The sequence below is a fragment of the Arachis hypogaea genome, chromosome 11 (assembly GCF_003086295.3).
Source record: "Arachis hypogaea cultivar Tifrunner chromosome 11, arahy.Tifrunner.gnm2.J5K5, whole genome shotgun sequence".
In the NCBI taxonomy this organism is placed as follows: domain Eukaryota; kingdom Viridiplantae; phylum Streptophyta; class Magnoliopsida; order Fabales; family Fabaceae; genus Arachis; species Arachis hypogaea.
Window position 1 is genome coordinate 11,187,330 of NC_092046.1, and position 13,409 is coordinate 11,200,738.

Sequence of the window (13,409 nt, forward strand, 5' to 3'; positions counted from 1 at the left end):
CAAATTTGATCTCGTCTTGTGACAGCTCGACCGACCAAGCGAGTATTCATCCTGCCAAGTCTGGCTTCTACAGTACTTGTCTGATAGGCTTCTCTGCTCGAACCGCGATAGGGAGGCTTTGGAAGTACTGCCGAAGGCGTCGAGATGCTGTGAGTAACACGTAGGCGGGCTTTTCGAGTTTGGAGTAGCACGTCCCTATGTTTTGGAGAACCTTACTTATGACGTACACTAGACTCTGTGTTTTTTGCTTGTCCTCCCGGATTAGCACCGCTGCTAGTGCTTCTTCCGTGATGGATAAGTTGAGGTATGATGTCTCTCTTGTTCTGAATTTTGAGAGTATGAGAGGCTCTGCTAGCACTCGAGTTCCCATTTGAAGCTTATACTCTTTTTCATGAGTCTGAAGAAGGGGATGGCCTTTTAGGTCAAGGATCTGAGAAAACGTGAGAGGGCAGCAAGCGTCTAGTTAGCCTTTGGACATCTTTGAGGTTTGTGGGGCTACTCATCTCGAGGACGGCCTTACACTTTTTCGGGTTCACCTCTACTCCTTATTGTGTGATCATGAAACCCAAGAACTTCCCGGCCTCCATCCCGAAGGCGCACTTCGTCGAATTAAAGTGTATTCGGTGCTTCCTCAGAGTATCTAGTATGAGTTTTAGGTAGTCAATGAGCTCCTTGCCTATTTGAGTCTTGGTTAGCATGTCGTCAATATAGACCTCCAATTCGGTCCCTAAGAGGTCTTTGAAGATCTTTGTGACGAGTCTTTGGTAGGTAGCTCCGGTATTTTTTAGCCTGAAGGGCATGACTATGTAGCAGTACGTGCCTTCCGGGATTATGAACGCGGTCTTTACCTCATCTGGTCAGTGCATGGGTATTTGGTTATACCCGGAATAGGCATCCATGAAGCTGAGGTACTGGTGTCCCAAGGCAGCGTCTACCAATCCGTCGATGTTTGGTAAGGAAACGGCATCCTTTGGACAGACTTTGCTTAAGTCTATGTAATTGACGTACATTTTTCATTTACCGTTTGCCTTTTTGACCAACACGATGTTAGCCATCAAGGTCATGTAAGGGAGTCCCGGATGAAGCCTGCTTCCAGCAAGCCTTTTGACTTGCTTTCTGACTTCGGTTGCTCGGTTAGCAGACATTTAGTTTCGCCTCTGGGCTACTGGTTTAGCCTTGGAGTGCACAGCTAATTGATGGGACATCAGTTCTGGGTCTATTTTGGCATGTCGACCAAGGTGAATGCGAACAGGTCCCTATTTTGCTTTAGGAGTTCCACGAGTTTTCCTTTTAGGCTGAAGGGAAGATTTTTGTTGATGAATGTGAATTCATATTTGGTTTTCCCTATCTGTAGCTTTTTCATGTCTCCTTAGGATTTCGGTCTCAACTGGTCATTTGGTCGTGCGTCAAATCGGCTAAGAAGATTCCCGCCACATCCCATGATTGCTTTCGGAGGGCTAGGTTGGTGTTGTCACATTCTACCGCGACTTCTTGGTCACCATGTATTGTTCCTATGATGTTGTTGTCGGCTTAGAACTTCATGATTAGGAACTTGGTGAAGATGATGGTGGATAGATCGTTAATCATTTTCCTTCCAAGAATGATGTTCTAGGCCGTGGAGTCCTTTAGGACCACGAACTCGGAGAGTACGAACTTCCTCTAGCGTCCGGTTTCAATGGTGACTGGCAGCACTATGAAGCCATCTGGTTTGAGGAAGTTATCTCTGAGTTTGGTTACTGCGTTGCGGTGACTTTGTAGGTTCTTGTTTCCGAGTCCTAACTTGTCGAAGGCTCCTCCAAAAATAATGTTAGAGTCGGCTCCGGTATCTACCAGTATTCGTTTTACTAACTCAATTTCGACCCTTGCCGAGATGACAAAGGGGGCATCTTCCCGCTGAAGTGCCGTTCTGGCAATCGTCGGGGGAGAATGTGATAGTTGCCAGGAGGGAAGAGGTTCGTGTTTTGTCTTTCACGACCAGCACCCGAAAATCCTTTTTCAGAGCCGATTTGGATTTTTCCAGTGCATCTTTCCTTGTGATCACATTCACTATTATGGTGGGGTCGATTCTCGGACTTTCCTGGTGCGTATGTGCCACCATCCTGGGATTGTGTCCTTCCCACTCTGGCGATCTTTCTCTTTCAGTTTTCCTGGATTCTCGGATAATTTTGGTGAACTCAGGGAGTTTGCCATCTCAGATGGCTTGTTCGAGAGCGTCTTTTAGATCAAAGCAATCTTGAGTCTTGTTTCCGTATCCTCTGTGATAGTCGCAGTACAAGCTTTTATTACTGCCTGTCCGTGCCTTCAATTGTCGCGCCTTCGGGAGAATGCCTCGTTCGGCTATCTGGTGATAGATCTCCGTGATGGGGCTGATAGGGGTGTAGTTTGTGAACTTTCCCACTCTGGGTGGCCGGTTGATAGCGGTGGATTTGTAGTGCTCCTTCGGAGTATCTTTGGACGGTAGGTTACTTTGAGGTGCTGTATTGCCGTGTTGCCGTTTATTGGCTGTCGCGGCTTTGCTGACCTCTTCGTCGTTTATTTATTCCTTATCAAGGTTTTGGATTTCGTGCATAGTCCAGACTGGTTTAGTGGTGAGGTATTTTCGAAAGTCTTCATCGTGAGATGTTCCTGTGGGTCCTTCGTCTCATCGTACTTCATGTCGGTCGGCTTGTCAAAGCCTTTCGGTAGCTTAGCCTTTATGATTCTCTCAGTGAACGAGATGACTTTCATTGTCACGTGCTCACTCCTTGTCCGTTTGGAGTCCCGTTGGTGCCTTCTGTCTTCGTCATCACGTTGGCACTCCGGTTCCTGGGAAGCGCTACAATTTCGGCATTTTCTGTGGCACCGGTCGAGCGATCTTTTGTTCCTGATTTTTTGCCGTGATCGACTCCTGGAAGTTGCTTGACTTGCATATTCCGGTTGGTATCATTCTTTGGAAGTGACCCAGTCCTCTAGGGTTTGGACACTTTGGTAGAGATCTTGAATTATTTGAATTGCTTTCTTCCTTAGAATTCTAGAACGAGGAACAACTACTATTTTATCACTTAAAAATAATTCATTAAAATAATTAAAATGTTTCAGACTTTCAAATGCCAAATGGTGAGAAGGGTATTTTTTTAAAAAATAATATTTATACTACTTATTGTATATATATTTTTTGTATATATTATTTTTATGGTATAAAAGCTTTTTTTTTTTCATTTCTTAACTATCACTTTTAATATTAAAAACAAACATAAACAAAACAGATATTGTCCTTAGAACTGTGTTCTTCCATTTTTAGTCGTCAAGAGATTATTTAAACGATAAAAGTACCTTGATAGGATGATGAAAAAAAGCCCAAAATAATGGTATGTATGTATTACTTTGTAATATTTCCTAACTTTCTTTCTTTCTTTTCGATCATCCTAGAAGATGAAAGGTATGTTTTCTCTTAGAAGATATGATTATTAATTATAACTTTAGAAGTGTTTTATAAACCTTTTTTTTGTTTTGTTTTCTCAGTTTATCATACCTATCATCTTCATGCATTGGTATACAGTTGGCATTAATCAATTAGTTGATGTTGAAATAGACAAGGTATGAACTTCTTGGCATTGTGAAATTTTAGATTTTGTAATTTCACAAAGGTTGTTTTAATAGAAATCTTTTCTACACCAATGAATTATTCATCACGAATGTGTGCTATTCAAAATGTACGTGTGTTGTGAGCGCCTGTTTTATTATAAGAGTTTTCGAGTCGTTCATGAGTTTTATTATTCATAGTTTTAAGTTTTAACTAATTTGATGGTTAATTTATATATATATAATATGGTTAAAATTTTGTTAACTTTTCGAAATTCTATCTTTCTGATTTTTCCAAATTGAAAGATTTTCATTCTATTTTATTTTAATTAACATTTTTTATTTCTTATGTATTATATATTGTAATACCATTTTTTGTGTGACTATATTGTAATACCATTTATGTATTCATAGATAATTCTTTTAGTAAAAAAAAAATTAAAAGTTAATGATTAAATTAATTCATAAAAGATTAGTCTTTTAAAGATTATCAATTAATTATATTTGTCTTTAATTTTTATCACTCTATCAACAATTTTCATTAAGATTAACAATTCGAAATGTTAACTAACAGCATATATATCGAAATATTTAATTAAATACAATATGTTTATAAAAATTTCTATTAATTTAGTTTCTTTTTTCGATTACTACATGTAATATAATTCTAATATAACATAGGATCTAAATTGATGGATTTTCATAAACATATTTAGTCAGCGTCTAATTATTGAATAGGTTAGTGTTATGTTTATTGTCAATTAACAATTCACATTATTAATTATTGACGGAAAGACAAACTAATTAATTTATAATTTTTAAAAGACTAATTTGATTGATACAATTTTTTAGAGATGAATTTAAAAAATAATTTATCTTTCAAAGACCAGTTAAACCATTACCCCAAAATTTTAAATTGGGTAAAGTATATTTTTTGTCCCTAAAATTTGACAAAAGTTTCAAAAATACCCCTAAGTTTTATTTTGTTTCAATTTTGTCTCAAAAGTTTTTGATTTGCATCAAATATACCATTGACGGCTAATTTTTCAAAAAATTTAAGACTAATTCAACAACAATTTCATAAGAACAACCCTCAATACAAGCAAATCAAACATAATTTTCATGCATTATTATTAGATTGGTCTTAAATTTTTTTGAAAATTTAGTCGTCGATAGTATATTTGATGCAAATCGAAAATTTTTGGGACAAAATTAAAACAAAATAAAATTTAGGGATATTTTTAAAACTTTTACCAAACTTTAGGGACAAAAAGTATACTTTACCCTTTTAAATTTATACAATAAACTCTCGGTTGGCTGCCTTCTCTAATCTCATTTAGAAACTGTAAAAAAGAACTTTAAACACTACATTAATCACTTTAATTTTTCTTCCTCCTTCTCCAATGCTTTCTCTTTTAATTTCCTTCTGTTGGCAACTTGTAAACACACATAAGTGAATATATATCTGTCTCACACTAATTTTATATACACATTTTAGTTTATTACTTTGTTTATGGTATATGTCTTATTTTTCTATACTAATGTTATTGTTTTATTATTATTGTTATCGTAGATTAACAAGCCATATCGTCCTTTGGTATCTGGAAAAATTTCATACAAAACTGGAGTCATTATCTCTATATCATGTTTATTTATGGTACGCTATAATTGATTTATTACTTTTACCCCGGCATATCAATGCCTCTCATGTCTTCTAAATTAAATTTCAATTTCATTAACATGTGTTAATAACTTAATATAATTTCCGTTTCTTTTTTTAATTCTTGACAAATTATTTGTTAGTTACAGCTCTATTAAAGTATTATTCACTCTAATTCAAATTTATTTTATAAAAGCGTTCAACTTTATGTTATTTATTAACTCCTCAATTTTTTATTTTAATTACTAACTTGTACACTTCATGGCTAAATAAATTTAGGGTTTGATTAGGTGAATTTTTACGAAAAAATCTTTTTTTTTTAATTAATTTTTTTAAAAAAATTTTTAGAAAAATTAAAATATGTTTATATTTAAATATTTTATGTACAAATATCTTTTTATCGAATAATTATGTTTGAGTAAGATAATATAAAAATATTTTTTATTTATTTATAATGTTAAAAATATATCTATTTTTAGTAAAAAAATTTAAAAAAAATATAAATTATAACTTTTTAAAAAAAATATTTTATTTATTTAATATTTTTATTTTTACTACTAACATTAAAAATAAAAAAAATTCTATTAACTTAGTAACATCCAAACAAACTTTTAATCGTGTTCAATTCCTTTAAAGTGGGAATAAACGAAAATCAATCATATATCAACCTTTTTTTTTCAATTTATTACAAATCCTACATGTTTAAATGATGTGGCTTTTAGAAAATTTAAATGAGAAAATTTATTAATATTCATGCATTAAAATATTTTTTTTAAAACTAATTTTTAGAATGAATTAGATTCGTTCTTATGATTTTTTTAGATTTTGAGAAGGGGGCTGAATTAGGATGGTTAATGTAACACCCTACCACACCAAGCTTTACGCTTAAGTCGTAAAACAGAGGTGATGTGGTATTACGACCTCTAAAATAAAATAAGTACATATAATAGCAGAAGAGTTATAATATGCTAGGAGCCTTGAAGGATAGGGAAAATAAAAATCGCGAGATAAAAGCGCAACGCTCAAGGAACGAGTTAACTTGCATGCTAAGAAAACTGTAACTGTCAAACATAAGATAACAGAAGTAGGAATAGAGTGCCAAAGATACAAAATAACAAGCTCCTAACTCAGCCTGCGAAGTCAAGACTGGCCGGAGAATATTTACACATATATACATACATATCCAAAACCCAAAAGTACATACACACAATCCTGCCTCTCCATAAACCTCTAAGAGGATCAAAAAGGACAAGTTATGCGGAGAGAAAGCTAAGTACATATATATACATCACTGTACAACAAAACTATACAACAACACTATCCAGTAACCCCTCCGCTTTAAGAGTCCAGACGCCTAACGAGATGGCTCCCGACCTGCATCTGAAAAACAACAACATAGTATGGAATGAGAACCGGAGGTTCTCAGTATGGTAAAGGTGCCACACACATAATATATAAGGTCCTGGGAATGCCAGAGGCAATCCTAGAACGCCGACACTCAGATTGTAGAGCTTAAAGTATTAAACAGAAACCATAAAAGGTGGTTTACTAAGGATATTTAAACCTAACTTAACTTAACCTTAAATCTAAATCCCATTCTGCCATTCCTCCATACCTCCGACTCCATCATGCATTTTCACAGACAACTAAACAGACAAAGGCAAGCACAAGAAGGTTACAAGTACTGCAGATAACAAATATACATTTAACATGGCAAGTACATTTAGGCACACCCAGTTAATACACAAGCAAGTAATTCAAGTAATATGCATATGATGCATGCCTGTCCTATGGCTGATGAGGCTCATCTGTCGGTTATCCAGCCAACCCGACAAGTCTGAATTGTCCTTAGACTGTCTCCCGACGTGCATCCCCAAGAGTCTATGCATAGATTTTTCTCAAATAATCAATATTGCTCAATGGGGGTAACATTCCCGGGAATTTATATAGTGCCCGGTCACACTTACGTCGTAGGGTCAACAGAGTATCGAGTTTTCAACCTGGTACACGTGGTGGCAAGCCACGGCACTTAATCCAGGGAATCTCGTATCTCAGATTATTCAAATTCATAAGCCATATAAATAATTCAATTATAATTCCTCAACATCCACATCATTCTCAATTGCATCTCATTCATCATCATGCATTAAACATATTCAATCCTTATCCTTCATTATCACACCTCCCATTCCGTCCATCAATAGTTTCAATTCAAAACATAATTCATTCTTTTCTAAGAATCAAACTTCAAACTTAAAACATACTCACTTTCTTAATAACTCAAAATCAAACCATATAACATTTAAATCTAAATCTCTTTTAAATAATCATCTAAACAAAATCTCTAATTTTTTATAAAATTTCGGCAGCATCTCCTCTAAAACTCGGACTTTGCCACCCTTTTCGGGTCCAAACCTGCTTTCTTTTCAATTCAACATACCCTTCCTCATCATCATAACAGTCACCACAATAAATCTACTTCAGATTTACAATTATATTCACACAATATTCAAATCCAACAACCAAAATTCAACTAAGGATCATAGTTCACTAACCCTAGGCTTCTAACACATAATATCTCAAATCAATAATTCACCAAATCATTAGCACTAGACCAACCATGTTCATCAACAATAACATTCACCATCCAAGATTAATAACTAATTATCCAATAAACTTCAACCAAATATATTCATCAACAAATTACTAAACATTAAACATACACCTGCATTCCAACTTATCCTATGGCCGTCTAGCCTAAGTTTTCACAGAACATTATATATTAAATGCAAGAAACCTAAACCATACCTTAGCCGATTTCCACGTAACGACCAAAGCTATTTATTCAAAACCAAGACAGCCCCTCAAAACTCAACTAATCCGCTTCCTCCAAGTTCCAGTATTCACAATTTCAAACTCCAATTATTTATTTTCAACCTAATACACATTCATAATACATATATACCCAATTTAATACTCAAAGCTCAAATTTAATGAAATTAAAATAGAATTATCGTATCCTCACCTTACCCAAGCTTCACATAAGCAAGAGTGAACGTTTCTCTCAAGCTAATTGGATCCTAAAACATCAGAAATCAAAGAAATTCAATATTCCCACTTAAAATTCGAAAATTGGGGGAAGATGAAGCTGAGAGTGAAATAGCAAGTTACCTATGAAATTGTTCCGGTAGAAATGTAGAGCTCGACGCGGTGAACGCGTGGCCGCAAACGGTGCGGCGATTGGAGCTCGGACGGAGAAGTTACGGGGATCGGAAGTTAACGTAACAATTTTGACGTTCTTCCTTTCTTCTCCCTGATGCTCTTCGACGCTGCCAAAAATGGGGAGAAGAAGAACGTGGGTTCACTTAAAGGGCTGGTCCGGTTGGGCCCGGTTTGGGCCCGGTTCAACCGGTTCGGCCCGTTCGGTCTAATTTTGGACCGATTTCTTCGAAATTGGTGTCAAAATTCTCGTTTCGATGAGCTCTATCCTAATTTAATATAATATTCACATTTCTAATCTTCCTTATTAAAAATTAATTTATTGACTAATTATCTACTAATTTAACCAGGGTTTACAGTTAAGAATTTTACCTTTATTTGTTATAACCGCAATAAAATAGATTATGTAAAAAAAAAATTTATTTTATCTCATACCAAATTGTACAGGTCAAAGAAGAGAATAAAAATTAACACAGTCATGTATCTAAATTTAACTTCTATGTGTAATGAAACTTACATCTAATTTTATCACAACCATAATAGAATTGAATTATAATCATTAACTGATGACAATCTTCAATTCAAAGACAAAACAAAATTAAAGAAATAAAACTAGTTCTAACTCCAAAATAAATGAAGCTTAAAACCCAAGCTTTCATAATGCCAACACAAATCCTCAATCACACACGTCAAGATATAACACAATTACACAAACATGAATTCTAATACTAAGAATAAACTCTAAACCAGAATTCTTTATGCAAAAACACACAATACAAATGAAATTTACTTCATAACTTTTTTTTCCTAGTCTTTTGCAGAGAGAAAAATTCACCTTTAAAGGCTTCATTTTCTTTCTTGTGTAGATTATATTTAGAAAGAAGCTTGCTAAAATTTTCAATCATCATCAATAATTTCATAGAGTTCATTAATGGTAAGAACAAAATTGTTTACCTCCTCAACAGGTTGTTTGTCATTTGCCATTAGACAAATTTATTTCTCCTCTTCATCTGTTTTAGGTTTATTTTCTAAATCTTTCCATGATATCATTAGTATTTTCTTCTTTTCTCTTGTTTTCTTGTACTTCTTCACGAATAGATAGTTTACTTTAAAGTGTTCTAATTTTTTTTAGAGAAAATTACACTCCCCTCCCCTACGAGATGCTAAAATGACACTCCACTCCCCTCTATTTTATAAATGTACATTCCCCTCCCTTCTAACTTTTAAAAAACTTTTTCTTTAATCCATTTTAAACTTCTTGTGTTAACTAATGTTAACTTTATCTATTTTTAAAAAAAAATAAATTATTTCTAAAAAAATACTCATTAGTAAAAATTTTATTTTTTATCGTTAAATTTTACTTACCAAAATATCTTTTAATAAATTATTCTTTTATTGATTAAATTGTATTTTTTAAAAAATTTAATAATTATATAATTTTTTTCTAAAATACCCTTCAATAATTTTTTAATTATTAAATTATAATTTTACCAAAATTTTTGTTAACAATTTTTTTATATTTTACTATTAATTTTTCGATATCTATATATATTATTTTAACATTAAATAAAAAAATTTAGTAAAATTATTTTTCAATATCAATATATATTAATTTTTATATATATTAAGAGTGGTAAGATTTTTTTTTTATTTAATGTTAAAATAATATATATTAATATCAAAAAATTAATAGTAAAATATAAAAATAATTGTTAACAAAAATTTTGGTAAAATCACAATTTAATAATTAAAAAATTATTGAAGGGTAGGTATCTTAAAAAAAAGTAATTTAATTATTAATTTTTTTAAAAGTATTTTAATAAAAATACAATTTAATCAATAAAAAATAATTTATTAAAAGGGTATTTTAGTAAGCAAAAATTAATAATAAAAAATAAAAGTTTTGCTAATGGATATTTTTTCAAAAAAAAATATTTTTCTTAAAAAATAGATAGGTTTAATATTAGTTAACACAAAAAATTTAAAATGGATTAAAGAGGAGGCTTTTTAAAAGTTAGAAGGAAGGAGAATGTACATTTATAAAATAGAAGGGAGGGGAGTGTCATTTTAACATCTCGTAGGAGAGGGGAGTGAAATTTTCTCATTTTTTTACAATAATGACAGATTACTTGGTTCAACTATGTTTTATCTTTTCTAAATTAACCATATTTTTTGTCTTTATTTCATAAATATTCTCAATCTCTTTACAAAGTTGAATCTGATCATCTTTGAACATGTTGTCTTCTGTCTCTTCATTTTTGGTTTCAATTTTGGACTTCAGGTGTAACACACTAACACCCTTGGTATTGGAATGTTACACTTTCGGCTGTGCCACTCTGATAGCGAGGAGATTATGACGACTTCCATATATTTAATAATAAAATAGGAGCTTTAACTCGAAACTGTATCGAATTTTTCTTTGAAAACCAGAAATACTTTTTCATTTATACACACGTACATACAAATTAATCACAACACTTCACATGTACATATATAGATACAAAGATTCTTTATACAAGTAGCTTACAAATATTACATAATACATACATACATATCAATACAATCACGACTCCTATCCTTTTTATAAAAATATAACAGTAATTACGAGAGAAAACAATAATTAAGATATTATAAATAGATACAGTACAATTGAAAATTCAATAAAATCTTCGTTAACTTTTTCATCTATTTCCTGAAAAGATACAGCTGTAGGGGGTGAGAACTAAACCACACGGTCTCACCAGAAGAGTTTAAGAATTGTTATAGAAGGATATATGTATATAATCAAAATCCTTTTAGCAGTAGTGATCATTGCTCGTCTTATAAATTCTTTCTTTAATTCAATTTATTTAAATTCTTAATTCCATCCAATTCTTTACTCATTCATTCACCAAACCTCAATCTCTATTTCCATGTCATGTGATTATCCGTTCAAAACAAAAAATAATCAAATCACACCACCACAAGTCAAAATAGATATCAATTTTCACCAAACTTATTGAGACATATACTTTATCCAATCACGACCTTCGACTCGACATATAATCAATTCACTTACAAGCTACCACACTCCACCATAATTCGAACCAATAAGTCACAAACACAGACAATCAAACAAACAATTAAACAATCACACATAAAAAATAATTATAATAAATAGTACAATTAATAGTTAATAAAATATCAATTAGGTAAACCAAAATAATTATACACACCTAAACAATTATAATAAATGCAGTATGACATGTCTATTCTTTTAATGGACAAATTAGAGAAAGAAATAAAAATTTTTACAGCCATATATTTTAGTTCAATATCTAAAAGTAATAAAATCTACGTTTAGTCTCCACTATAATAATGTTAAAATTTTACTATAATCATCAATTGATTACAATCATTAACTCAAAAGCAAAACAAAAGAATCAAAATTAATTTCAACACCAAAACAAATAATGAACCTTAAAACCAAGCTTCTAGAATGCTAACTTGACTTAAATCTTGAGTCACAAATGCCAGGGCTAAACTCAAACCTGAATTCTAATGTCAAGAATGAACTCTAAACCAATGCACTTTCCATCAAGACACAAAGATACAAATAAAATTTATTTTATGACTTTTTTTCTTAATCTCTTACCTTTTTTTTCTTATGACTTTTGTTGATTTCTCTTTTAATACTATGACTTTTTTCTTTATAGAAATAAGAAAGAAGAAAACTGAATAATCCTAAGACTAGACTCAATGATATTTACAGAATTTTTAGAACTCTTAGAATGAAAATTTGGTCTGCAATATAAACTTAAATATGAAGAGAAATATTGTCACTAAGCTGTGTTTGTTTATAAATATGGGACATTGAAGTAGGAATTAAGATATCTAAAATTATCTTTGACAAATGAGTTACAGACAAAAATATTATATATAGAGATACTAAATTAGTGTATTTTGTATTCTTCCTAATAAAAAGTACATAACGTCACTAACAAAAGACATAACTGATTCTATATTTTTTCTTTCATTATTGTTATCAATTTTTTACAATTATATTTTTTATTATTGTATTTTTTTCTAAATTTTGTGTATGAAAAAAATAAAAGCAAATTGAACTTTCATAATTTATTCTAATTTAACACCAAACAAAATACAATGCAAAAACACTAATTTTTATGACTTATCTTTTGTGTTTTATTCCTAGTGTCTTGTCTTGTCTTGTCATGTTCTTAGAATCAAACGCAGCCTAACTAATGGGGGTGGCAAAGCAGGTAGCCCGCCGCCTCCCCTCGCCACAAATAATGGGGTAGGCTGACCCATCCTGCTATATAAAGTGAGTTCAAAATGCTAGCCTGCTCCATTTTATGACGGGTTGGCAAGTTAACTAGCTTAATTTTTTTAAATAATTAATTAAAATTAAAAAAAAATAATTTAAAAATTAAATACAAATAAAAAATAGTCAAATTACAATATAATTTTTTTATTATATCTTTATTTTTAATTTCAATAGAATTATTCAAAATAATATTAGTCAATAAAATCATCTTTATTTTAAGAAATAAGTCACATAATTTAAGAATGTATATGAAAGTGTAAAATAAAATAAATAAAGCTAATAACTAAAAAAATAAAAAATGAATAAAATATATTTAAAAATTATATAGTTATTAATTTATGTAACACTAATTACTCTTTTCTTTAATAAAAGATAAAATAACATTTGGTCTTGTCCCGCTAAAATTCTAGCTTGACCTGTTCTTTTGGCGGGTTTGACGGATTGACTCGACAAATTCCACCGGATTTACTGTCATTATTAATAGATGATATAACTTTCCTAGTTGTTTTTCCCTTTTTCTTCTTTATAATTCTAAGTCTTTTTCATTTCTACTTAGGTCAACTGTAGGATCATCACATTAATTGTCCTTGTCTCCTTTGTTTTTGTCAAGTGAGCCGCTAGAATTTGCTCAATTTCCTTTCTCAT

At 31.6% G+C, this 13,409-nt stretch overlaps 1 protein-coding gene and 1 long non-coding RNA gene across 3 annotated transcripts in view; one reads left to right on the forward strand and one right to left on the reverse strand.

The window, feature by feature from the left end:
- LOC112720242 (naringenin 8-dimethylallyltransferase 2, chloroplastic) overlaps positions 1-13,409 on the forward strand; it is a 34,590-nt gene that overhangs the window by 10,252 nt on the left and 10,929 nt on the right. Inside the window, exons 4-5 of one of the 2 annotated variants that reach the window (XM_025771108.3) lie at positions 3,502-3,576; positions 5,135-5,218. In XM_025771108.3, coding sequence (XP_025626893.1) covers positions 3,502-3,576; positions 5,135-5,218 — 159 coding nt within the window. The remainder of the gene's footprint in view (positions 1-3,501; positions 3,577-5,134; positions 5,219-13,409) is intronic. The other variant, XM_072206466.1, reaches the window with a different exon arrangement.
- On the reverse strand, positions 6,269-8,562 carry LOC140176314 (uncharacterized). The gene is made up of 4 exons (XR_011867263.1): positions 8,393-8,562; positions 8,247-8,301; positions 8,030-8,158; positions 6,269-6,601 (listed from the first exon to the last, which is right to left on the reverse strand). It is a non-coding gene; the product is annotated as an uncharacterized lncRNA (long non-coding RNA).